Genomic DNA, 25,313 nt, shown 5'->3' on the forward strand with positions numbered 1-25,313 from the left:
CAGTGTTTTAAGGGGCAAAAGCGGCATGGCACAGTGTTTTGAGGGGCAAAGGTGGCATGACACAGTGTTTTGAAGGGCAATGGTGGCATGACACAGTGTTTTGAGGGGCAAAGGCGGCATGGCACAGTGTTTTGAGGGGCAAAAGCGGCATGGCACAGTGTTTTGAGGGGCAAATGTGGCATGACACAGTGCTTTGAAGGGCAATAGTGGCATGGCACAGTGTTTTGAGGGGCAAAACACATTTTTGTATACTTAAAACGGTCATTAGGGCAGACATCCGGTCTTTAATTTATTTGAATTCCACCACTGACCAAAGCTGATTAAGATTTATATATATGAGAACAAGAACACAGCTTAAGTGGAACTGCTCAGTTTAATATTTCAGCAATTTGTTGCTGGAGGCAGGAATTAACAGCAAAATAATTAACAACACAAGGTTTAGGTAGATCTGTCATGACAGATACTTAAATATTTAATGTCTGATAAACCCTGCCCCCACTGGATGCTGTAATTTACATTATTCCCTCACTCTGATCAGACAGTGTAATATTCCCCCCTATGAATAATTGTTATTACCGTTAATTAGTAAGATACTACCTATATATGCCCGAAAAAATTAAATGTGGGGAAATAAAGTACACTAATGTCAATTCTACCAGACCTATAAGAATTGAGAAAAAAGTTTGCAATGCTATCTGATACAATTCTTAGAATGACAATCAAATGAACTATATATTTTTATATATATTAATTTAATGTATATGTAAAGACATAATTTGGATTTTTGGCACTCGTTACTCAAACTGACAACACATGTTAAAAGTTTTAACGTCATCTGGAATAACCTACGCAGTCTCAATCAAATTATTTTGCACTATCTGGGAACAAATTTGAAACAGAGTCAAATGTATGGCACTCAGCAGCATGTTAGTAAGGAATTATTCATTTGCTTCCATCCTTTCAGTCCGCACTCTTTGTTGTGAATCAGATATCCTGCCCATTGCAATCAGCACTCTGCATGCTGACATGTGCCAGGAATTAGAATGTAGGCTTTGGCAGCTGAGGAGAGTAATCAGCAAGCAAAGAGACCATCACACCCTGAGGAGAACAAAAACAACAGTTTATTGGAGAATAAAAGGTATTACTCTACAGTATAATTAGCAATCTCCGATTAAATAAGCTATTTAAAACACATATGAAATACATGAAGCTACATGATTGTATTCCCTTTGTTTAAAGATATTTTGCATGCCCAAAGTTGATGCTATGCAAACATGCAAATGCATATGAAATATAGCATTTTTCAGTGTGTTTTTTACGGCATAAGAAGCACATGAACCAACATCATATTAAAGTGTCTTTGGTAGGTGGTTTCTAGTACATTCAAGAATTCTTAACCAAGGAGCATGGTGCTGGCTAATTCCTTAGCTGGATTGAAAACTGTATTGAATACCTTTCCTACAAGGTATATTTAGCTATAATTAATAGAAGACATGATTGAGGTGATTGACCCAAGGAATTCAATTGATTGTCTTTTATGGGGTCAGGAAAAAATCATTTCCCCCCAGCCATTAAGATAAATTGGCAACTGCATCGCAAGTGTTTTGATTCGTCTTCCTCTGGATCAACAAAACTAGAACTTATATTAGGCTGATCTTAATGGATTTTTGATTTTGTTCACCTTTACTAACTATATAACAATAAATAAATAAAGCAATACAAAAAAAAAAGAAAAATAACCCAAGAAAAATGTAAAAGAAAAACACCCAAAAAGATGGAAATTCTTGTTGTGTCTGGTTTTAGATGGTTGCATAACAGCAATCGCTCATTTTGTAACTAATAGCTTTCAATGTGCTGTACTGCACAAGCAGGTTTTATTCAATATAATGTTCGAGTGATTAATCTCATCCATAGAGTTTAATGGAATAGGTATTTAAACTTTGAGTGTAGAAGAATTAGGAATATAATGCTGCTTATTATAATATTTAGTTACACAATAGTAAGTGTTTAATCACATAAAATAAACCACATAATCTGTGATCAATTGTTTTTTATGGGACAAGCTAAATGTGCACCTTTTTGTCTGTAGCTTGTCCCATAGCTGCCCATTGGTTACAGATGTCTTGCTCCATTAATAATAGATAATCAAGCAAACAAAATCTCTAGTGTAGCCTGGCCTAGGCAGTGGCCCCGATCGCCCCCCCCCCCTAGCAGAGACTTGCTGCCGACGGCTGCACAGTATGTGCAGGTCCGTTCGGCAGTGACAGTGTGCTGCCCGGCTGCTCTGATTAAACACAATCAGAGATGCAGGGCAGCACACTGTACCTGCCTGTCACTGCCGAGCGGTCCTGCACATAGTGTGCAGCCGCTGGCAGCCTTAGGTGTCAGAAAGGGGGCGGGGCCTAAATCACCCCCACTAAATCGCCCGGGGTACAACAGTTTTCTAGATCCGCCCCTGGGCCTAGGTATCATTGATTGAGATTTTCCTTAAATGTGAGATACAGGAACGCCAGTAATCAAGGCTGCCAAGAGGAATTCAGGCCCCCGGTACAGCAACTTCATGGGGCCCCTCTTATAGTTGAGCATGGCAATTTTTTAAAAAAAGTAGCAATGGTCATACAATTGGGGGCGTGGCTGTGCAGTATTGGGGTGTGTCTAGCAGGTGAAAAGCACTATACCACCCTCCTACAGAAAAAACTTTGCTTTGCTGGGTACACCATTGCCAGAACTGTGCAGTGCCCGCTCGCCGGAGCGTGACATATGTCCCAGCAGTCCTGACTTTCAGAACAGCAGGACAGTGACCTCATAGTGCCTCTTAGTTGTGCCCTCATAGTAGAGGCCCAGTCAATACTGTGGTAAATAGTACTGCCCACAATTCATAACACACCACATAGTAGAGTGCATATTATACCACAGTAATGCCCCCAATTAATTTTATGTCACACATACGTGGCCCCAGTTCATGTTATGCAACAGTAATGCCCCCAATTCATTTTATGCCACACATAAGTGCCCCAACTAGTGTCCATGATTTCAGCCTAGGCAAAAGGATTATTGTCCACCAGTCTTGTATGAATGTACATTACACCAGGAGGTCTCATGTATTAAGATGGGGGAAAGGTTCACAGACAGAGCTCTATGTTTAATTACAGAGGACTGCATTGTGTATTTACTTGTAATGTGTCTGGATTGTGATCTCTCCTGTTTAAACAAACTCTGCTGTATAGCCACATAACACTACCTATCAAGAGTGGCTCATCTGCTATCCCTTTGTCTGTATGTTTACCTGTGAAAAGCAAACACAGAAAAGGAACGATCAGGCAGATCCTGAAATTGCTGATGAGGTCATTTTTGGGTTTAAAATTGAGTGCCTAAGGACAGCAAATTGGCATTCACTACCAAGTGATAGCTGAAGTCAGGCTGGCATTGAGGTCTAGATCTCTGCCCCTGACAGGAGAGGGACAAACGGTCCCTGGAGTACTGACTTGGCCCTGATCTATGTCTCCAGGTCTTGGGGAGCTGTGTGTCCACTAAAAGCAGAGTGACAGTGACTCAGGACCACTACCCCACCACTAATGGTATTCCCATTTGATAAATAAATCTATTTCCCTCCCTCCAAACAGCCCCAGCAACAAATTAACAGTATTTACATTTCATAAATATTCCTATTTCCCGCAACCATCACTGCCATTAATTAATTCATAGTCACATTTAATAAAGAGACCTCATTCTCTCCAAACTCACTCCCACATTCAATAGCTCCAAAATACCCCATCTTAAATTAATAGTCCCACTATTAAATTGCCCCCATCAACCCACAAACAAAATAGCACCCTTTAATTAGCCACCATCTACCTCACACACACTACATTGCCACAAGCCCCCTATGTCATCACACACACTACATTGCCACAAGCCCCCTGTGCTATCACACACAGTACATTGCCACAAGCCCCGTGTGCCATCACTCACACACACTACCACAAGCCCCCTGTGCCATCACACACACACTATTACAAGCTCCCTGTGCCATCACACACACACACATTACCACAAGCCCCCTGTGCCATCACACACACACACTATTACAAGTTCCCTGTGCCATCACACACACACACACACACACATTACCACAAGCCCCCTGTGCCATCACACACACACACTATTACAAGTTCCCTGTGCCATCACACACACACACACACACACATTACCACAAGCCCCCTGTGCCATCACAGACACTTTACTGTGTCCCTTCATCATCACCATGCTGTGTCTCCTTATGATCACACTGTGCACCTTCAACATCACACTGTGCCCCTTCATCACAAGCACACTGTGCCCCCTTAGGATCACACTGCACCCTACATGCTGCTTTTCCCCCCTTCACCTGGCCCCCTTTCATCACACTTTGCCATGCTGCTCCCCCCTTCATCGCTCTGTTTCATGTTTACCCCCTTCATCACTCTGTGCCATGCTGCTCCCCCTCTCCTTCATCACACCGTGCCATGCTGCTCCCCTCCCTTCATCATTCGGTGCCTTTCTCTCCCCCCTCTTCACCACTCAGTGCCTTTCTCCCCCCTTCTTCATTACTTGGAGCCTTTCTGCTGCCCCCCCCCTTCTCCATCACTCGTGCCTTTCTGTTTTCCACCCCTTGCCTCTGTTCCTTTACCTACCTTTGTATTGTATTTCATCTCTTCTCTTCTGTCTTCTTGCTGGGTCTTCTCTGTGCTGCTCCTCACTGAATGTCCGGCATCACGTCCGACATTCAGTGCGAACCGAGCAGAGAAGAGGGAAGAGGGACGCCGGTGCTGCAATCATGTGAGTATTTGTCTTTTAGTTTTCTTTTTTTTCTAAGTACCTTGCTCTCCCCACCAGTGAAGGGGGCGGAGCCACCCCCCGGAAAAAATAATAATAAAAAAAAGACAAAATAAAAAACAGTTTAGGTATGTCTGGGCCTGGGCAATTAGTACCCGCCCTCCCCCTCTCGGTGGCCCTGCCTGTAATTTCTGGAAAGGCTAGCAACGAATCAAACTGGTGAAAATCCCTGCTCGGCATCACTAAAATTTAAATAGTTTAAAGCAGTGGTCAGGGAACAGGGGTAAATTAACCAAAATTAACCAAAATGTGGTCAAAATTAAATTCCTGTGGGTAATGCTGCCGATTCACATGCTGTCAGTTGGATTGTAGACCCCTTTAAATGTGAATTTGCTGTTGTACCAAAAGAGCCTCAAGGGTTGGCAGAGGCACTTATTGAACTTTGAAGCAATAATGAAGCACGTATTGCATTTGAAAACAAAGCAGATCTGTCATATGTTTGGATGTCAATAGCTGCAAATGCATTCAAAATTGCACATGAGGAGGCATTCAAAAAGTTGCTGCCTTTTGCAACAACCTACCTTTACGAACATAAAAACAAAGCAGAGAAATCGATTGGACGCTGAAGACTGTATCCAAATTGCTCTGACATCAAAATGCCTCAATATTGATGCTCTCTTTTTAAAAATGAAGCAACATCATTTCTCCAAAACCTGAAGTTTTGAAGTTGAAGCTTTCAAATAAATTTTGAATAGATTCAATAAAATTTTGAATTCCAATAATTAATAAAATATGAATTCCTTCCTTTCAAATCAAGAAGGTAACGTTGGCGTATCTAAATATATTTGGGGGGTAAAGGGTAAAACAGTTCCCTGACCCCTGGTTTAAATCATTTATTCATGTTAGACATAATGCAGATGAATTAATAGCAATGTAATAAATCAATATTGTGACTGCTCTGTGCTTCTGTTATCAGAGGCTACTCTTAAATGATTCTAAACAGCATGTTGTAAATCTACCCAAAGCTGACAAACCCAGAAGTCACATTTCCCATAATGCATATTTACTAGGACTTGTACACTCTGGTAATGAAAAACAACATTTCCTGAACTGTATGTAATAGTTTATTTTGATAGGCATACTCGTAGAACTCCATTGTATATAAGCTTGTTTGAAAACAAGTGTATATAGGTCCATTTGCTTAACATTAATTTTTGAAGACCCGGCATCAGAGAGCGTTTACTAGGTTTTGCTTATACGCGTTGTACAAGGCCTCATTCATGAAAACTATGTGTGCAGTTCTATTATATTTTTTCCATTGCATCCTTGGACCTTTTGCTAGAGGGCAAATAGATACATTTGTTACATCAGCTGGCGTCGCTCATGTTATGCCTTTGCCAGAGAGTTAAATAGATTTGCCCTACTATTGCCAAAATGGGAAAACTTCATAATCACTGCATAATTACATTTAATTAAAGTTGTGAAAGTATTCATCGCAAAAGTATACATCATAATAGCTGATAGTTGTCACAATAGGGTGATTGATATGGCTGGAACAAGATCATAGCACTTTTGTTAGGAATTTGAAAGGAAATATTTTGAATATCACCACAAAAGATATTTTGTTGTAGGGTTAATGTAGTTGTGGTTCTATGCTACAGAGCAGATATCTATTAAATATAGCTATCCATACTGGGGTTACATGTGGGATGTGGCAACTTGTACAGATAAACAGAGCATGAACATTATCAATAGATATTGCAGTTTGGCGATAGGACGGAATGACAAGATCTGCCTGCATGTGGCTACCATAAGACTCTATGTATAGAGTACCAGTATCGGTGCTCCAATATGCCTCACAGCACTAGGGTCATGGGTTCTGTTCCATCCAGGGCCCTATCTGTGTGGAGTGTGTATGCTCTTCCCATGTTTGTGTGAGATTGCTCAGGGTGTTCCGGTTTACTTCCACATTCCAAAGACATATTGGTAGGTTAACTGGCTTCTCACGAAATTAACGCTGTTCGTCTATGGGGTAGGGAATATAGTTTGTAAACTTCAGTGGGGCAGGGAATGATGTGCATGATAAAATATTCTTTGTAAAGTGCTGCATAATATGTAGGCGCTATGTAAAACTTAGTAAAAAATAATAATAATTATAAATAACTGGAAGCCAACAATGAAAATATGTTACCCTGCAAATTAAGAAGCAGTTATTTTGTCCACAGAGTTTAGTTTCAACATTTTCAATCCTAATAAAGTTTCCATCATACTGTACCATGATTGTCCACTTTCTGTTTTCTGCTTCTTGAAAAACAAGTGATTTAGGAGAATAAAAAACCTCATCATCAACTTCTTCAGGCTTTCTTGGCAAACAATGAAGAAATACCCAATTGGGCGCAGCCACTTTTGCCGCCTGTACAATAACATGGAAGAGTAAAACAGGGATGACGCATGTAAAAAGAAAAACACACAAATACCGCAACACAAACAAACACACAAATATTCACCAACACTTTCAACACTTAACCATTCAGGGACATTAGAATAGCATAATTCATTTTATTTTGTAACCACTGTGTAAACTTGTTCAAAGAGACTATATATGAAGCAATAATAATCCCCAATATGAAATGATTTGCAAATCTTGAATCAAGTTATTTTTATGCTGATTTATGATCCTCTATATATTTGCTTAATTTATCAGCTTTTACAACAGTTTTTTATCCATTCTATTTATGGTATAGCATGGGGTCCACAACAAATATCAGCACATATGGCCTCATTCTCTCACTCAACACTTCCCTCACTCTCTGGGCTGCCTTGCAAATGAAGGGAATGCATCAAAGTGTGTACAGGCAACTCCCATGTTTGTCTATTTAAATATATGTGTTGCACCATTTGTGTTTTGCTTTGTTCTAGGACCAACATAGTTACACCCATGGACAACTGTCTGATTAGCACATTTGCAAAGACACTTTTTTGCTTACAATAATATAAAGTAAAAGCACAGTGTTACCTAACGTTGTTAACACAATGGTATATCTGGCAATAATGGCTCCCTGATTCGTTCCTGCCCTAACATGGGGAAAGATCAGGCCTAGTGGATAACAAGGAGGTCCATCTAGGTCTGCAGATAATCTCTTCCAAAAATTCCCTTCTTATCTCAGCCTAGATCTCATTCAATGCTCATTCTGCCCTTGTCTCTGTTTCCTGAATAGCGCAGCTGGAAATTTTCAATGAGACCTTGAGTATTCCTTCCTTGAAGATAGAACCGGTCATCACAGTCTGTGGTCTGGATGGGAACCTTCTGGTCGCGGCAAAATCTCTTTCAAAACACTGCCAGTCTGGTTGATGGTTGGAACACGCCATTCTGAGAACCTGTCCTTGTTTTTGATCAGTTGTCCTTCTGTTTCGCTGGTCTGGGTGATCCATGGCTCCATCATCACAATCCTCTCAATGATTGGAGCAAAGGAGCAAAGGTGAGATCATCTTCTGGGGTTCATCTTGCTCGACCACCTACCTGTCCATGCCCATTCGAGTCCGGCAACTCATTTCCGAGCATCTACGTCCAACATATCATGACTTCCTGGACCTGTGGATTTCTTACTCACTCATCGTGATTATGACTGTGTGATAGATCTGATCCCTGGCACCAAGCTACTAAAGGGAAGGCTCTTTGTGTTATCTGCTCCAGAAACTAAAGTCATGAAGGAGTACATTGAAGAAAAGTTAAACAAGGGCTTCATTAGGCCCTCCAAGTCTTCTGTTTGGAGCCGATTTCCTCTTCGTCTCCAAGAAAGAAGGGAGTTTGTGGCCGTGTATTGGTTTTGGAAGATTGAATAAAATTACTGTTAAAAACACCTATCCACTGACTCTTATTTCTGTCCTCTTCAACCAATTAAAAGAGGTCACCATCTTCTCCAAGATTAATCGTTGTGGAGCATACAATCTCATTTGGATAAGGAAGGGCAACGAGTGGAAAACCACCTTCAATAGTCAGGCTATTACAAATATCTGGTCATGCCTTTCCATCTCTGTAATGCCCCAGCAGTATTTCAGGACTTGATTAACTATGTCCTCTGGGACTTTCGGGGCAAGTTTGTGGTGTATTTGGATGACATCCTGGTTTACTCCCAATCCTTAGGACAGCACCGTGTACACGTCAAAGAAGTTCTCCTTAAACTATGCGAGCACCATCTGTTCAGTGTGAGTTTGAGGTTGACAAGGTCACCTTCCTTGGGTATGTAATTTCCTCCAAGGGGTTCCCCATGGACCCTAGTAAAGTCCAGGACATCCTGTACTGGGTTATGACTACTAACCTGAAAGCAATTCAAAGATTCCTAGGTTTTGCCAATTATTATAGGAGGTTCATTTGCTCCTTCTCACTCCTAGTGGCTCCTATTACTGCCCTGACCCAGAAAGGGGTCAACACCTCCAATTAGCCACCTCAAACCTTCAGAGCTCTGAAACAAGTCTTTGTCTCAGCACCTGTTCTTCCTCATCCAGATCCAAACTTACCTTTCATTGTCGAAGTTAAAGCTTCAGACATCGATGCTGGCACCAACTTCTCTCAGAAGCACGCCTGTGCCTTTCTATGCCATAAATTCTCACCAGCTGAGGCCAACTACGACGTTGGGAACCGGGAAATGCTGGCCATCAAATGGGCCTTCCAGAAATGGAAACACTGGCTCAAAGGTGTTACTTACATCAACATCATGCTCACCGATCATAAATACCTACAGTATATTGAATCCGCCAAGAGATTTAAGTCCAGACAAGCACAATGGACCTTATTCTTTACCCGATTCAAATTTCTCATTACCTTTAGACCTGGGTCAAAGAATACCAAAGCTGACATTCTGTCTTGTAGCTTTCTACCTCAACATGTTGCAAGCCAATAAATTAAACTCATCTGAAGGTGGAGATCCTTTCATTCCAAAATACTTAGAGGGAGCGCACTACAGTATACTATCAATACTACTAACACAGAAGTGGAGATAACCTTATATTCATTACCATATATATTATACAACTAAATATTGTTTCATTTGTTGGAGAAATATCATAATTGTGACCCATGTCCTGTTTAGAAAGCTCCCGAAATGTATAATGTACTTTTGTTTCCTTGCTTACAAAACTGTAGAACATATTGGTATTGTATGTTTATTGTGAACATAGTTATATTTTAACATGCATCCATCACTACTATGTCTATACATTTGACCCTGTTGTATTTAACAAGCAGTTAATTCATTTATCCGCTTGTTTAGTTAGGAGGTGTTTGTTGACACTCACTGTTATTTCATTTAGCTACACAAATACCAACAACATCCATCATGTACCTGCATTGTAATCTGGTAACCTTTAAAATCCAGCAGACGTTTCTTCTTCTCCTCTTCTTGTCCCATGCTTACCCATGTGTCTGTAACCAACACGTTGGCTCCGCTGGCAGCTTCCAGGGGATCATTTGTCATAAGCAGCTTGGTGCCAGACTAGAAGACAAAAATCTGTGCAGATCAGACAGCTTCGTATATATTACGAGCAATGCTGATGTCAGGGATTTATCATGGCTGCAGATTAGCATAACAGCAAGCCTTGGTAGGAGACTAATAAAATGATGATCAAATGGCAAGATGAAGTGCCTTAGCTATTCTGATGAAATAATACCGTGCTTTTCATGTAGAGTTCTTGGGTACCTAAACCAGTTTCATTACAAAGCCAGTGCTTTTATCTTTGTCATCTTCATCATTGTATGGGTTGTAATAAAGGGCACCAATATCCTAATTCTCCTGTGGTTATGTTGGGCTTGTGTAAGATACTAATTCAGGTGCTTGCTGCCGCTGTTCCCTCACTATATTCTAGTTTACACAAACATCATATAACATGAGTCAAAACACAGATAATTTACCTCTTTAGAAAATTGCTCCGCTGTTGCAATTACAGAAGAATTAGGTTCATACCCCTGAAACAATAAATTGACAATACATAGGGATCATTAGTATTTAGGGGGTCACTTTTTGATACATAAGTATTATAATGACATCTCTTTGCAATGGACTATGTTACAACATAATATTATTAATAATATTCATTTAAAAATGTCAGTGTGGGGATGCACGGTGGCTTAGTGGTTAGCACTGCTGCCTCACAGTACTAGGGTCATCAGCAGGGCCTGATCAGCCAATAGGACAGGCTGCAGTCCAGGGCGCTGGAGCCTGGGGGGCGCAGCGTTGCCAAGATGTCTTGTTTTTTTTCTTTGTAATTATAGCAGTGGGGCCAGAGTCATCGGGACCGCCCCTGGTCTAAAGGAGCGGTCCCGACTGTCACTGCTGCATGACAGGAAGTCTGGCAGCGATTGCTGCTAGCTGCCTGTCAGTGTGGCCGTGGGCGCTTCTTACTCTGGTCACGTGATATCAGGACTTCCACATCTCACGTGACCAGAGTAAGAAGAGCCTGGGCCGCACTGACAGGCAGCTAGCAGCAATCGCTGCCAGGTTGCCTGTCATACATAGCGCTGAAGAGAAGACTCCACTGCAATGACAGCTTGTAAGTGAGTTCTAATGTCTCGGGTGGAGGGGGCAGGTGAGAAGACTAAAGGGGGCAGATGAGCAGGGCCGTCTTTCCCATTGGGCACGATGGGCAGGTGCCCGGGGGCCCAGGGGGAAAGGGGGCCCTGGCAGGTCTGCTGCTGTAAAAAAGCCTGTAAAGAAGAAAAAAAAAAGAAAAAAGAAACTTACTTTTTGCGGTCACCTGACCGTTCAGGTCAGGTGACGATCCGGCTCACTCCCTGGACCTCTCTTCCGTGATGCGCTCGCAGTGAATGTCGGGTGTGATGACGTCATCACGCCAGACATTCACTGCGAGCACAGCATGGAGGAGCACAGCGAAGAGGATTCAACTTATCGTGATTGAAAGGTAAGTTGTTTTTTTGTTGTTTTTTTAACTTATATATTTATATATAGGGGCCCCAGTGCACTGCTATGCCCGGGGGCCCATACTGTTGTTAAGGTGGCCCTGCAGATGAGTAGGATAAAGGGGGCAGGGGAGCAGGCTGAAGGGGGCAGGGGAGCAGGCTGAAGGGGGCAGATAAAGGGGGTTGAAGAATTTGCTGAGTGGCGTGTTTAAAAAATAGAGTAGCTTTGGGGGGCATGATCTTTGTATTGTGTAGCGGTTATGAGGATGATCTCTGAATAATAGTCAGGTGGGGCTGGTAAAGGTTTATATTTTTTATAGCTCTCGGACAACAATTTTCATATATATTATTGCCTACATATGCCTGTACTCTTGGGTAGTTTTATCTGGCCATAATGTACTGTTGTGTTTGGACTAAATCTGATCTTTCAGGGTTTGTTAACATTTTACATTATAATACAATTGCTGCATGTTTTCAAAACAGGAACTCGAATTCTCAGAATCCAGCTAGAAGACAACAAAGCTGCAAGAACAAGCAAGAGAGAAGAACAAGAAGTGGTAAGAGAGATTGCACAATCTGTCTAAATGTGAATGCTGGAAAATACTCCTGAAAATTCATATTCAAGAGTAGTCCTAAACGCCTATATTGGTGGAAGGATGGGGGGTGGGGGGTGGGGGGGAGGCTACGGCTGAAATATCCTGGGGCGGACGGAACCCTTAATCAGGCCCTGGTCATCAGTTTGATTCCTGACCACGGCCTCATCTGTGTGGAGTTTGTAAGTTCTCCCCGTGTTTCCGCGGGTTTCCTCCGGGTGCTCCGGTTTCCTCCCACACTCCAAAAACATACTAGTAGGTTAATTGGCTGCTATTAAATTGACCCTAGTCTCTGTCTGTATGTGTGTGTTAGGAAATTTAGACTGTAAGCTCCAATGGGGCAGGGACTGATGTGAATGAGTGCTCTGTACAGTGCTGCGGAATTAATGGCGCTATATAAATAGCCGACAATGATGATGATGATAATGAAATGTCAGTCGTGTGTTGGAAAGTATTCATGCTTCCCACATGCGAGGTGGCATTGTTTATTTTTTATTTGTTTTTTCTAATTTAATTCACACAGTGCTTATGGTTTAGAAATTCTGATATATCACATCTTAACAGGCTGTGCTTCATTTTCTGATGTCACAAAAAAAGACAAAAGATAGAAGTGCTGTGCATTCTAGCATATTGGCCCACCCTTTCTCTGGGCCTTGGAGTGGTTACTTCTGCAGCTAATCTTATTGCCACAACACTGCTCTCTCAAGAGAAGTGCAGCACTGGGTCAGCATTGGAGTTTGTATTTTAGCATTCTAATTACAGTACATCCCTGACACTCACTTATCTGTAGTATATAAGTATAAACTGTCCAGAAAATGATATAGTATAATTTGTATTGCAATTAATTTAGATAACTCAGTTATATGGTAGTTGGAAGCCATATTTCTTACTAGTAATGGAGCATCATGCCTGCCTCATTTAACTATGACCTCATCTAGAATACTGTGTTCAGTTTTGGAGGTCATATCCCCAGAAGGATATAAATACATTAGAGACTGTACAAGAAGGTAAAATAAAATGGTGCATGGCTACATCACAAAACTTACCAGGATAGAATAAAAGATCTTAATATATATAGTTTAAAACAGAGAAGAGAAAGGGGGGGATATGATAGAAACTTTCAATTATATCAAGGGTTTTAAGAAGGTACAGGAGGGAAACATTCTTCAAAGGAAGTGAAGTACTAGAACACAAGGACATGGACTGACACTGGAGGGAAGGAGGTTCAGAGAAAATTTGAGGAAAAATTACTTCACAGAAAGTGTAGTACATACGTGGCATAGCCTCCCATCAGAGGTGGTAGAGAATAATATAGTAGAGTAATTTAAACATGCTTGGGATAGATATAAGGATATCCTTAAATAGAAATGAGAATTAAATAGGTTTTTAGGTTATCATAGGTTAAAAAAATGGGTAGACTAGATGGGCCAAGCGGTTCTTTTCTGCCGTCAAATTCTATGTTTCTAACTCTGTTATTTAAGATTTTTCTCTGCCATGTTTTTGTTACTTCTTTCCCATTAGTTTGATGTGTTCAAATTTGATCATCTGTCACACTATAAAGTAGTTTTACACTCTCAGATACCTTTTAGATAACCCCTCCTGAAATTAACATACCCCACGCATAACATATATACATATATGTATAATATAGGGAAACCTCTGTTACCTGAAGCTGAGAAATGGGAATATTTGATTCAGAAAGATTTGTCCAAAGTGGATAGCCATTTAATTCATTGGTTTGTATGTCCTCCAGCAACACTTACTAAATACATTGCATTCTCTTTTTAGCTTACTTCTGTGATTTCTAGCCATGTACTCTTATCATGAGGAAGATAATGTTATCATTCGTGCCCTAGAATATGACCCATTTGCTGTTCTTTATGCATTAGATACAGTTGTATGAAGAACAGGTGGTGTCATATCGAAAGGCAACCAAAACTCTGATTATATAGACACATGGCTAAATAAAGGAGGAACCTAGAAATAAAAAAGCAATGTGTAATACCCTGCAAATCACAGGTATACAGGCTACATCTCCCAATCTGCCTCTGGGTAGTTCATTACAAATTCGTTTGGCCTTTTTGCGTTGGACAAACTGCAAATTACAACCCCAGGCAGTTCACTAGAGCCCCACACTGCACTAGAAGCATGTAGAGACAGTAAGACACTATAAGTAGTTACAAAAAGCCTGCAATAAATAGGCATTTTGGCACCAGAATGTGCTAGAAGGCTTCAGGAGATTGTTATGGGAAAGGACAGGAGCCAGAAACGGACTGATTGAAGCTAGTGAGTTGTGTCGCGTGATTGCTGGCTGGGATAGTAGGGATCTTCCCACAAAGATCCATTGCGAGCTGTTGCTGAACTATTGCCTGATGGATGATTGCATCAAAAGTATGTAAAAGCCATACCAGACGTAAGAGTACAGGAAAATACCTAGCTTGCCACTGTCCAGGAAATGTCATGCAGAACTCTTTGAAAACAGATAAGTTTATGGTTTATATTGCTTTGCTATTTTCAAGTTATTTAAGTGAAACAAGTGAGACACCAACTGTTGTTAAAACCTCTGACCGGGACTGTAATATTGCTATTGAAAGGTTATGGTTCTGTCTGAAGGAAGAGTTTATTCCAGCCAAATCTGCTGTATTTAAAGCTATCTGCAAGTTGACGCAGTGTGCAAGGGATATAGCGAGAAATCATTTATCACAAGAGTTTGTCCTTATTGCATCAGAAGTTTGATTCTATTGTGAAACCGCCTAAAATGTTTGCTGAGGAGAGAATTGTAAGTTGTTTAACTCTACAGTTGCTAGGACAGATCGATTACTGATTTCATCTTATACAAGTAAATGAGCTTCATGTGTCCAGCTGAAACTTCACTTTAAAATGTGGATTACAGTTTACTAGCGATGCTCAGGCTCTGTTCCCCAAGAGCAAACACACCCGAACTTAGCAGAGCTGAGTACCGAGCTGATACGGCTCAGAACTTTCTTGCGCCCTCAGAATTGAAAACGAGGCGAAGCGCCATTGTTACGTTTTCAGATCTCGGATCTCACGAGTTTTGGATTCTATAAGTACCGCCCTAAACGGCAATCCAGCGCCATTTCACAGAGGGACAAAGAAGGGGTAGCACAGTTCTTGGCAGTCTCTACTGCAGTTGGGCAGCGTCATAGGTAGAAAAGAAAGAGGAGGGGTAGCAGTGTTCTTCAAAGTCTCCGGTGACATTCAGGAGAGCTCCATTGCTCCATTGCTAATTGTCATTGCTGAAATAGAAATAATAGGTCTGGCAGGCTTGGGACTAGATTTACTAAACTGCAGGTTTGGAAAAGTGGAGATGTTGCCTATAGCAACCAATCAGATTCTAGCTTTCATTTATTTAGTGCATTTTACAAAAGGACAGCTAGAATCTGATTGGTTGCTATAGGCAACATCTCCACTTTTTCAAATCCGCAGTTTAGTAAATATACCCCTTAGTCTTCTAAATCTGCAGGCACATTGTACTGTGTTATATAGGTAAACACAAAGAGGAGAACTCCATTGCTCCATTGCTAATTGTCATTGCTGAAATACAAATAATAGGGCTGGCAGGCTTGGTCTTCTAAATCTGCAGTCACATTGTACTGTGTTATATAGGTAAAACACAAAGAGGAGAACTCCATTGCTCCATTGCTAATTGTCATTGCTGAAATAGAAATAATAGGGCTGGCAGGCTTTTCTTAATCAGCAGTCACATTGTACTGTGTTATCAAAATGGATTCACAGCAGTACACAGAAGACCAAAAGCACCAAGCAGCTGCTGGACCAGTCATGATGATAGTAATCCCTCTACATCATTTGCTAAAGCCTATGTTAAAGTGCATAGTTTGTTTAAATCAGGGAAACAAAAATGTAAAAAAACACCTTTTACCTTGGTCAAGAAAAAAAGATCTGTAATCCAGGCAAAGTTATCTGCAGAAAAAAATTAAATTGCCAACATGTCATTCTACACACGCAGTGGCAAGGAAAGAATGAGTGGCAAGGAAAGAATGAGGCCTTCGCCTTTCTCTATGAGTGCGAGTTCTGCAACTGTCACTGAGGCATCTTCTTGTAAGGTCAAAACTGGTTTAAAAAAACTTTTATGTGTAAAAGCCGAGCTGGAAGAAAACAGTAAGGCATTAGAGGAAAATGTATGTTCAGATTCAGAAATGCCACAAGTCCCTGAGGAGATTCTATCCATGAGTGCTATGTGTAATCCTGACCTTTCTGATAGTGTACCCATAAAGAAGGCCCCTTTCAGCATTTCTGAAAATGTGTGTATGAACAGCACAAATGTAGCCGATGATACACAAATTGAGGATGCCACTTTGGAATTGCAACAGGATGAGGGGGATATTTGTGTAGCTGACAAGAGCGATAATGAGGATGTTGATGAGGATGATGTTGCTTGTGTAAAGCTGGGTACACAATACACTGTTTTCGTCCAATAATTGGCTCAAACAGCCGACATACGACCGCTCGTTCAAAAGTCGGGTCAGTGTGTGCAGTGACACGATGATCGAAAGTCTGCCCAAATGGACGATTATCGCCTCATTTGGTTGGTCGAACCGTTTAATATTTTCGGTCCAATCTCGTTTCTGTTGTGTAGCGTGTATAAACTTCCGACCGATCCACAATAGTGAGTACGAAATTACAGTCATTGCTCACGACAACATGGCTGTAAAGGTCGCTAAAGGGACGTCCGCTCTTCCCTTTATCGTCCTAAACAAGGCTAGTGTGTATGCAGTCCATGGACCGAGCGATCGGACCATCGATCGCATGTAAAATCGCTCGGCATAAAAAGTTGGTCGAAATTTCTGTAGTGTGTACCCAGCTTAAGTCCTGCACCAGTGGAAGCAGTTCTTGCACGTGATAAGAAGAAGGACATTGTCATGCCTGGGCATAAGACCAAAAAACCCACCTCTTATGTGTGGAATTATTTTTACCCAAATGCTGACAACAGTTGTCTAGCCCGGCGGTTCCCAAACTGTGCGCCGCGGCTCCCAGGGGTGCCGTGGCGCTGTCACTGGGGTGCCGCGGGCCAGACATAAAAAAAAACAAAACACAGAAACTTACCAATCCGTCGGGCGCCGGGACCCAGCAGCCTCCTCTCTCCTGCAGCTGTCACTGAATATCGACGTCAGTAACAAGCTGCAGGAGAGAGGAGGCTGCTGGGTCCCGGCACCCGACGGATTGGTAAGTTTCTGTGTTTTTGTTTTTTTATGGCTGGCGCCTGGCGCGGGGCAGAGTGAGAGGGATCGTGGCAGAGGAGGGGGACAGAGGATGGTGACAGCGGGACAGAGGAGGAGAGCAGAGGATGGTGACAGCGGGACAGAGGTTGGTGACAGGATGGTGAGAGCGGGACAGAGGAGGAGAGCAGAGGATGGTGACAGCGGGACAGAGGTTGGTGACAGCGGGACAGAGGATGGTGACAGCGGGACAGAGTAGGAGAGCAGAGGATGGTGACAGCAGGACAGAGGAGGAGAGCAGAGGATGGTGACAGCGGGACAGAGGTTGGTGACAGGATGGTGAGAGCGGGACAGAGGAGGAGAGCAGAGGATGGTGACAGCGGGACAGAGGAGGAAAGCAGAGGATGGTGACAGCAAGACAGAGGAGGAGAGTAGAGGATGGTGACAGCGGGACAGAGGTTGGTGACAGGATGGTGAGAGCGAGACAGAGGAGGAGAGCAGAGGATGGTGACAGCGGGACAGAGGAGGATAGCAGAGGATGGTGACAGTGGGACAGAGGAGAGCAGAGTATGGTGACAGCGGGACAGAGGAGGAGAGCAGAGGATGGTGACAGCGGGACAGAGGAGGTGAGCAGAGGATGGTGACAGCGGGACAGAGGTTGGTGACAGGATGGTGACAGCAGGACAGAGGAGGAGAGCAGAGGATGGTGACAGCGGGACAGAGGAGGAGAGCAGAGGATGGTGACAGCGGGACAGAGGTTGGTGACAGCGGGACAGAGGAGGGGGACAGAGGATGGTGACAGCGGGACAGAGGAGGAGAGCAGAGGATGGTGACAGTGGGACAGAGGTTGGTGATAGAGGATGGTGACAGCGGGACAGAGGTTGGTGACAGAGGATGGTGACAGCGGGACAGAGGAGGAGAGCAGAGGATGGTGACAGGGGGACAGAGGAGGAGAGCAGAGGATGGTGAGAGCGGGGCAGAGGAGGAGAGCAGAGGATGGTGACAGCGGGGCAGAGGAGGAGAGCAGAGGATGGTGACAGCGGGACAGAGGTTGGTGACAGAGGATGGTGACAGCGGGACAGAGGAGGAGAGCAGAGGATGGTGACAGCGGGGCAGAGGATGGTGACAGCGGGACAGAGGTTGGTGACAGAGGATGGTGACAGTGGGACAGAGGAGGAGAACAGAGGATGGTGACAGCGGGACAGAGGTTGGTGACAGAGAGCAGAGGATGGGGACAGAGAGCAGAGGATGGGGACAGCGGGGCAGAGAAGGGGGACAGAGAGCAGAGGAGGGGCACAGTGGGGCAGAGGAGGGGCACAGTGGGGCAGAGGAGGGGGACACAGTGTGAGAAGGGCAGTGGAGGGGGACACAGCGTGAGAGGGCAGAGGAGGGGGACATTTTGAGAGAGGGCAGAGGAGAGGGGACAGCGTGACAGAGGGCAGAGGGGGCAGTGTGAGAGAGGGCAGTGTGTCTGGATGCAGAGGGGGCAGTGTGTCTGGATGCAGAGGGGGCAGAGTGCCTGAGGGCAGAGTGTCTGGATGCAGAGGGGGCATCTTTGCATACAACTAAATAAGTATTTCTGTCCTGACCTAAATACTTATTACAATTTTTTGACCCAACTACTTCTAAAACAGGACTGCTAAATAATTATTTTGGAGGGGTGCCTTGAAAAAATTTGGAGACTCTAAGGGTGCCGCGAACTGCAAAAGTTTGGGAACCACTGGTCTAGCCATTTATAGCATTTGTAAAGCCACAGTAATGCATGGATGTCTTTTTGCTGGGAATTACAATGGCTCTTTTTAGTGCATTGTCTGGCACCCTGGATTGGTCTGGGTCTGATAAAAGCACACATCCGGGGGGGAGGGGGGTCAGCGCTCGTTGCCATGTATTAGCTGTAGAATTACCACAGTTATCCAAGGAATGGGTGGAGCGATCAAATGAACCATAACTGATTTCATGATCCAAGGACAATCCCATCTTGCATCAACTTTTCTTTTCTGCCACTGCTATGTGGCAATGTTTCCTAGATGTGCTATAAACTGCCGTGTGTTTGTGTCATTGCTCTGTTGGTTATCATCCAGCTAGGTCGCTGCAGTCTTTGTTTGAAAGTGTATGAAAATATTGTGACCTGTGAGGTGGTCAAAATTGAATGCCAATGACTTGAAATTAGTGTTATTGAAGTTAATAATAATGTAGGGGGGACAAAAAGCAAAAATATGTGATTTTAGCAAAAAAAATAATCTGGATTTTAGAAAAAAAAATCTGAATCCAAAACCAAAACCAGAACACGGGGGTCAGGGAATATCTCTACAATTTACCCCTGTGGGTTCTGTCTATTGTAAAGTTACCCTAATCTACAGTAATTTCTGCTGACCCTAATCTACAGTCAATTAGATCAAAAAGGTATTTATCCAGTGTCACGAGCCGCGGCGGTACTCACAGCCGGCGCGGCTCGCTTCCTGTGCTCCCCAGCGTCACTTCCTCCCAACTTCACCCTGCAGTGTAGCGCCGCGTCCCAGCAACAGGGGACAGCCGGGCGTGTGCGCAGAGGTACTTAATAGCCTGGTGGCTATTAGGCTCTGCAACCTCACTGCCGGTTATAGCTTTTATGCCACAGTCCTGCTGACCTGCTTGATCCTAGTTCCTGTCCTTGTCCCTGTCCCTGTCCCGTTGACATTCTGTTGGATTTCCCGTGTATGACCCCTTGCTTGGATTTGGACCCTGCCTGTTTGCTCGTGACCATGACCTTTCTTGCCTGTATCTTAGACCTTGCTACCGTGCCTGTGACCTCTGACCTTGGCTTGTCTATTGGATTCGCTGTCTGCTGCCGGCCCTCGACCCTAGCCTGGACTTCACTCCGCTTTCCTGGGTTCTCCCCAGCCGGTACGCACTTCACGACCCTCTGTTAGTGTGCGGCCAAGTTTGTCCCCACCACTATGGGCTCCAGTGAACACCAGACTGGCAGAGCAGACTCCGGGTTGTGCTGTACCGGCTAGAGGGGTTCCTAACATCCAGAAACTCATTTCACTGAAGCACAGTGCCTAACTTCAAAGTGAGATTTATTTATTTAGTGACCTTTGTGTTTTAGTGATTTATGTTTGTATATTGCTGATATTGTTTAAACAAGATTCCAGATTATTTTGTGACATGTTAAATAATCTTGCATATTGAAGGTCTCATGGTATTACTTTCCTACACTACTACTACTAATCTGCACGGTGGTAAAACCTTACACTGCAATTAAAGAGAACAAACCCATGAGTTTATACAGTTTTAGCCCACTCTTTGCTAGTTGGTACGAGTGATAGAGCCACTAACAGACTTGTATTGGTATAGTTATGTACTATTTTATCTCTTCAAGCTTGTCCCTTAACATTTTTTTTGGCTTTTATATTTTGATCACAACAACAATTCTGTTATTATGTATGCTCAGAGTATATGCTGTATATGCTGACAATTACAATACTGAAAAGGAGTATTTAAATTACAGTAATACTGCATCATCATCGTGTCCACTCATCACATCATGTTGGGATATATAGTGTATGTACTATGATCACCTGTGAACAATATGTGATGTGATACTGTAAGAATTGAGGGTTCCTGATAATACTATACTTATTTTCCTTTGAACTAAGATTGAAATAACTGAGTAAGCATTGGTGAGAATAGATAAATGTGACAGCTTTATTGTACTTGTACCCAGAGGTAAGGAAAGCCTGGTAAGTAGGGACTGAGACAATTTCATGTCATGTGGTTGTTGTTCTTTTCTGCTTTAAGAAATAGGAGCAATATAATGCAACTCCCCAGCAACAAAGTGTCCCTAGAAATTGTTCTCATATATTGACAGTAATGTATCCATTATATTTAGGAGCTACCACATGCAAAAGCAATATCTTACTGGAGTGGCATCATAGACGCAAGAGTCAAGCATTGTAAACAGCTGTGCAAATTAAATTGTCACCCACAGTGTGAGGTGTATTTGAGAAACATCGACACAATAGGTTTTTAACAGAAGGAATATCCAATCAGTGGTTTAACACGTTAAACAGCTCTGAGTGTACTGTCACTTGAGAAGTAAACCTTTAAATGAAGCCAAATTGGCTGCAGGATGGAGCATACTTTCTGAAATGTAGAGTGTGACCAAAGCCACTTCTCCTTGCTAAAAAATCGTTATGACATTGCAAACAATGAACAATCGCTGATCAAAACACATTTTGCTATAGTTCTTACAAACAAGAGTGTTTCCAAAAGTGATGTTTTATTAAAAGCATGTATGAGCAGAAAACAAATTGAACAAGATAAAAAATAGCTGAATTGTCTTCCAAGCCCTGAATAAAGGCTGTATTAAACTAATATAACCGGCAGCATTTTCATGAACTGTTTGTCTTTTTCAAAGGAGCAATTCTTCACAATGGGTACACTGGTGATTGAAACATACAACAGCTATAATTGTTATTGCTAAGAAGGTAAATTAAAAATTTTCAAAGTATCATAATACTGAAATATGATTTGTTAAGAACATTATTTGCCTTCTAGAATTATTCTTGTTGAATAAAACAAGCATTTATCCGACCTGCAATATGCTTTGTTCAAAAGTCACCAAGGGTAATTTACCAACTGTAATATATGCAGGTGCATCTATTTGTCCACCGAGTGTATAACAAAATACTTGGCGACTTTCTGCATAAAATGGGGATGTGCCATTTTTAACCATGGGGCTGTGTGTACACATGAAAATCCACATGATGGAAAGGGAGAAAAGTCATATCAAAGTCCAGCCAACTACTGTAGGACCATCCTCCTTATCTGTTTAAACTGTTATTTTTTTTCCCCCTAAAATACCGCTCTTTTGGGCTGTGAAGGCCAAAGTCAACTATATAACAGCCTGCAAAATACTTTGGCAATTTTCTTTGATACAAGGGATCACTACATGAAGACACTTTTGTGTAGATCAAAAACTCAGACAACGTCTTGGGCATTTAAGCAACTGCCTGAGGGGAAATGTATAACAACTCTGACCTATGCATCCCTTTTTCTCTGGTCCTTATGGACACCCTCCCATTTTTAATTTGTTAGTTGTCGTTGTAACATATTAATAACTGTAGACATGCTGCTATTACATGCATTTGTTTATACACTGCCATCGGTACCCTGTAAAGCTATAAATGGATTGGTTGTTCCAGGATTATTTATCTGTCAAATTAATGACAAGAGTTAGGCAGCATGAAGACTATCTCTATTACATTTTACATTTGTATGTTTGAATGTTTTTAGCACATGGGTATTTGTGCGCTTACCCACATCAAAGGCATCTGGATGGAGCACCTGCAACTCTATCCCCCCCACCCCCCCCCCCCCACAAAAAAAGGAATTAAATTGGCTGGAATAAGAGGCTCTGTGGCCACCTGCTAACTAGGCAGTGCCCTGGAAATGCTTTATCTCATCTCATATTGTAAAATCTCGTTTTTGTAAGTGGGTGCAATCAGGTGTTGGAGTGCAGCCAAACCGCATTTAGCTAGGAACACCACGATCCACCCAGCCCTTCCCATCAGGAAATGCAAACTTTTGCTGGCTCCCCAGACATTGCCATCTTGATACACCAACCTATAACATTACATTTAGTTGCAAATTTGAATTAAACAGTAACAACAAATCAGTCATTTGCTTTCATTGTCTAAATTGCAATTTTTCAACTAGATACACTGTTAGCTGGCTGCTCCCAATCTAACTTATTTTCTGCTTTGCTATCAAGCAGAAAATAAACTTGAACTGTTTCTGCATGACGTGACCTCCTCACACCCAAACAGGAGGAGAGAGCCCAGTGTTTTCTGTACCACATGCTCTTCCTGTTTCCTGTGTGGGCTGTAGCTGTCAAGGTAAGTATTTTTAAACTGTCAGTGAGTGGGGGGCATGTGGGGAGTACCAGTGATAGGGGGCATTTGGGGAGGGGCATTGAATGGGAGAATATGGAAAAGTTTAGGTAGCATATGGGGAGATGTTAGTGGTTTATGGGGAGATCGGGGTGACGTGGGAAAGTCTGGTGGCATGTGGGAGGCATGTGGGCAGGTGTGCGTTACTTGTGGAGACATGTTTATTTCTGAGTGGCATGTGGGGGCATGTGTTGAGATTTGAGTGGCATGTGGGGGACTTTTTGAGTACATTGGTATCTCAGGGCTTGTGGGGGTAGGAGGGCGCAAAGAGGCATTTTATGACAACTAGGGTTTGAGTGCACGTGGTGGCAGTTTGTGGGAAGTGAGGATCTGAGGGCATGTGGTGGAATTTTGGTTCAAGTGGGAGGTCTGAGCGGTGTGTGGTGGAATATTGGAGCAAGTGAGGGGTATGTTGGGGCATTTTGGGATAAGTAATTGGGATGCCAAGATCATTTTGTGGCTGCTTTTACATTCTTAAAATGAATGTCATTGTGCGGCCCTCTTGAAGATTGGAGGACCACACCTGTGCCCATTAAACTATATCAGGATAAGGTTTACAATCACTAATGTATGGCATATCTTCCAGCATAGAACTTACCTCTTTAATAAAAAGCATCACAATTTGTATTAAAAAAGAAGTTGAATGTGCAAATATCAGTAAAATAACTCCATTTATGCAATGCAAGCCAAATTCCAAGAGGAAGTGGCAAGCCACTGACTACATGTCAGACAAGTCACTTCTAATAGAGAAGAATATGACATTTACCTTTGGTGTTGCAATATGTAGATGCATTCCAAATTTAGCAGCACTCATCATGATTGAGTTCAGGACATTGTTTCCATCACCAATCCAGGAAATTGTCAGTCCTTTGAGGCATCCATAATGTTCCTGTGTAGAAGATCATTAAAGTGAGCGGCATTAGATGATGTTTGTAGACACATAACATATTACGTGGGACTTGCATGCAGTATATTTTTATGGATGTTATTAATAGTTAATTTCTACAAAATAACTTGGCCACACAGGTGCTTCTGTTCTTTAAAGCCAGTGTGGGACAAACTTAAATAGAAATATTGCAGCATCCCGTGAGCAATAAAGTATGTGAACAATACATTCAAGGAAAGTTAAAGGATAACTACACCCAACAATAAAAGTTCATTATTGAGTGCTGGGCCGGATTTACTTGTCTGGACCCTGTAGGCACAAAACCTTTGGCATACCCTGACTACCAATTGGCTAAATAACATTAAGTATTTACACACAACAGGGGTGCATAATAAAAAATTAATTTAAAATCCCAATAATAGACAGACAATTAATATTTATCTGTGCTTTCTATATTCTCTGTAATGTTCAAATCAGTTCTAGAGCTAATAACAGAACAATGTAAAACAGCTCTACTGAATAAAACAATGGTGCAGTTCATTATTGGGTAGATTAAAAACCTATATAATCAATTATAACACCCTCCCAGCTTTAAGTAGTAACATCCATATCCAGCCTAGATCCAGAATATTGTTAGGCCTGAGTTAAATGTTCCTGTCTGTCTGCTTGCACTGTACACAGTACCCCTGTACTGCCTGATCAAATGGAGCCCGAGAGCAGAGATTTAGTTCATCAATTTTGCAGGACGATCCAGCTTACTCCACCTGTCATTCTACTAGAGACACACCAAGAGCCTCCACTTAAATGCAGCTCTATAAAGAGCCTTGCACCCTGCTAGCCTGTGCTAGATTGTTGTTCAGCCAGAACTCTATTTGTCCCCTGTTATAGCTGGACTGTTACTGCTAATTACTGGTTTACCAGATCTTCTTGCTTATGTTTGACTTGGCCGAAACTCTGCCTGCTACGACTTCCTTT

The 25,313-nt window shown here is 42.5% G+C and overlaps 1 protein-coding gene across 1 annotated transcript in view; it reads right to left on the reverse strand.

The window, feature by feature from the left end:
- Positions 1–354: 354 nt before the first annotated feature.
- Positions 355–25,313, reverse strand: part of OTC (ornithine transcarbamylase) — an 85,410-nt gene continuing 60,451 nt past the window's right edge. Inside the window, exons 6-10 of the mRNA XM_075196431.1 lie at positions 24,219–24,341; positions 10,724–10,777; positions 10,158–10,307; positions 7,091–7,228; positions 355–1,098 (exon numbers count right to left, since the gene is read on the reverse strand). Coding sequence (XP_075052532.1) covers positions 1,039–1,098; positions 7,091–7,228; positions 10,158–10,307; positions 10,724–10,777; positions 24,219–24,341 — 525 coding nt within the window. The 3' untranslated portion in view covers positions 355–1,038. The remainder of the gene's footprint in view (positions 1,099–7,090; positions 7,229–10,157; positions 10,308–10,723; positions 10,778–24,218; positions 24,342–25,313) is intronic.

The sequence above is a fragment of the Mixophyes fleayi genome, chromosome 2 (genome assembly GCF_038048845.1).
Source record: "Mixophyes fleayi isolate aMixFle1 chromosome 2, aMixFle1.hap1, whole genome shotgun sequence".
NCBI lineage: Eukaryota > Metazoa > Chordata > Amphibia > Anura > Limnodynastidae > Mixophyes > Mixophyes fleayi.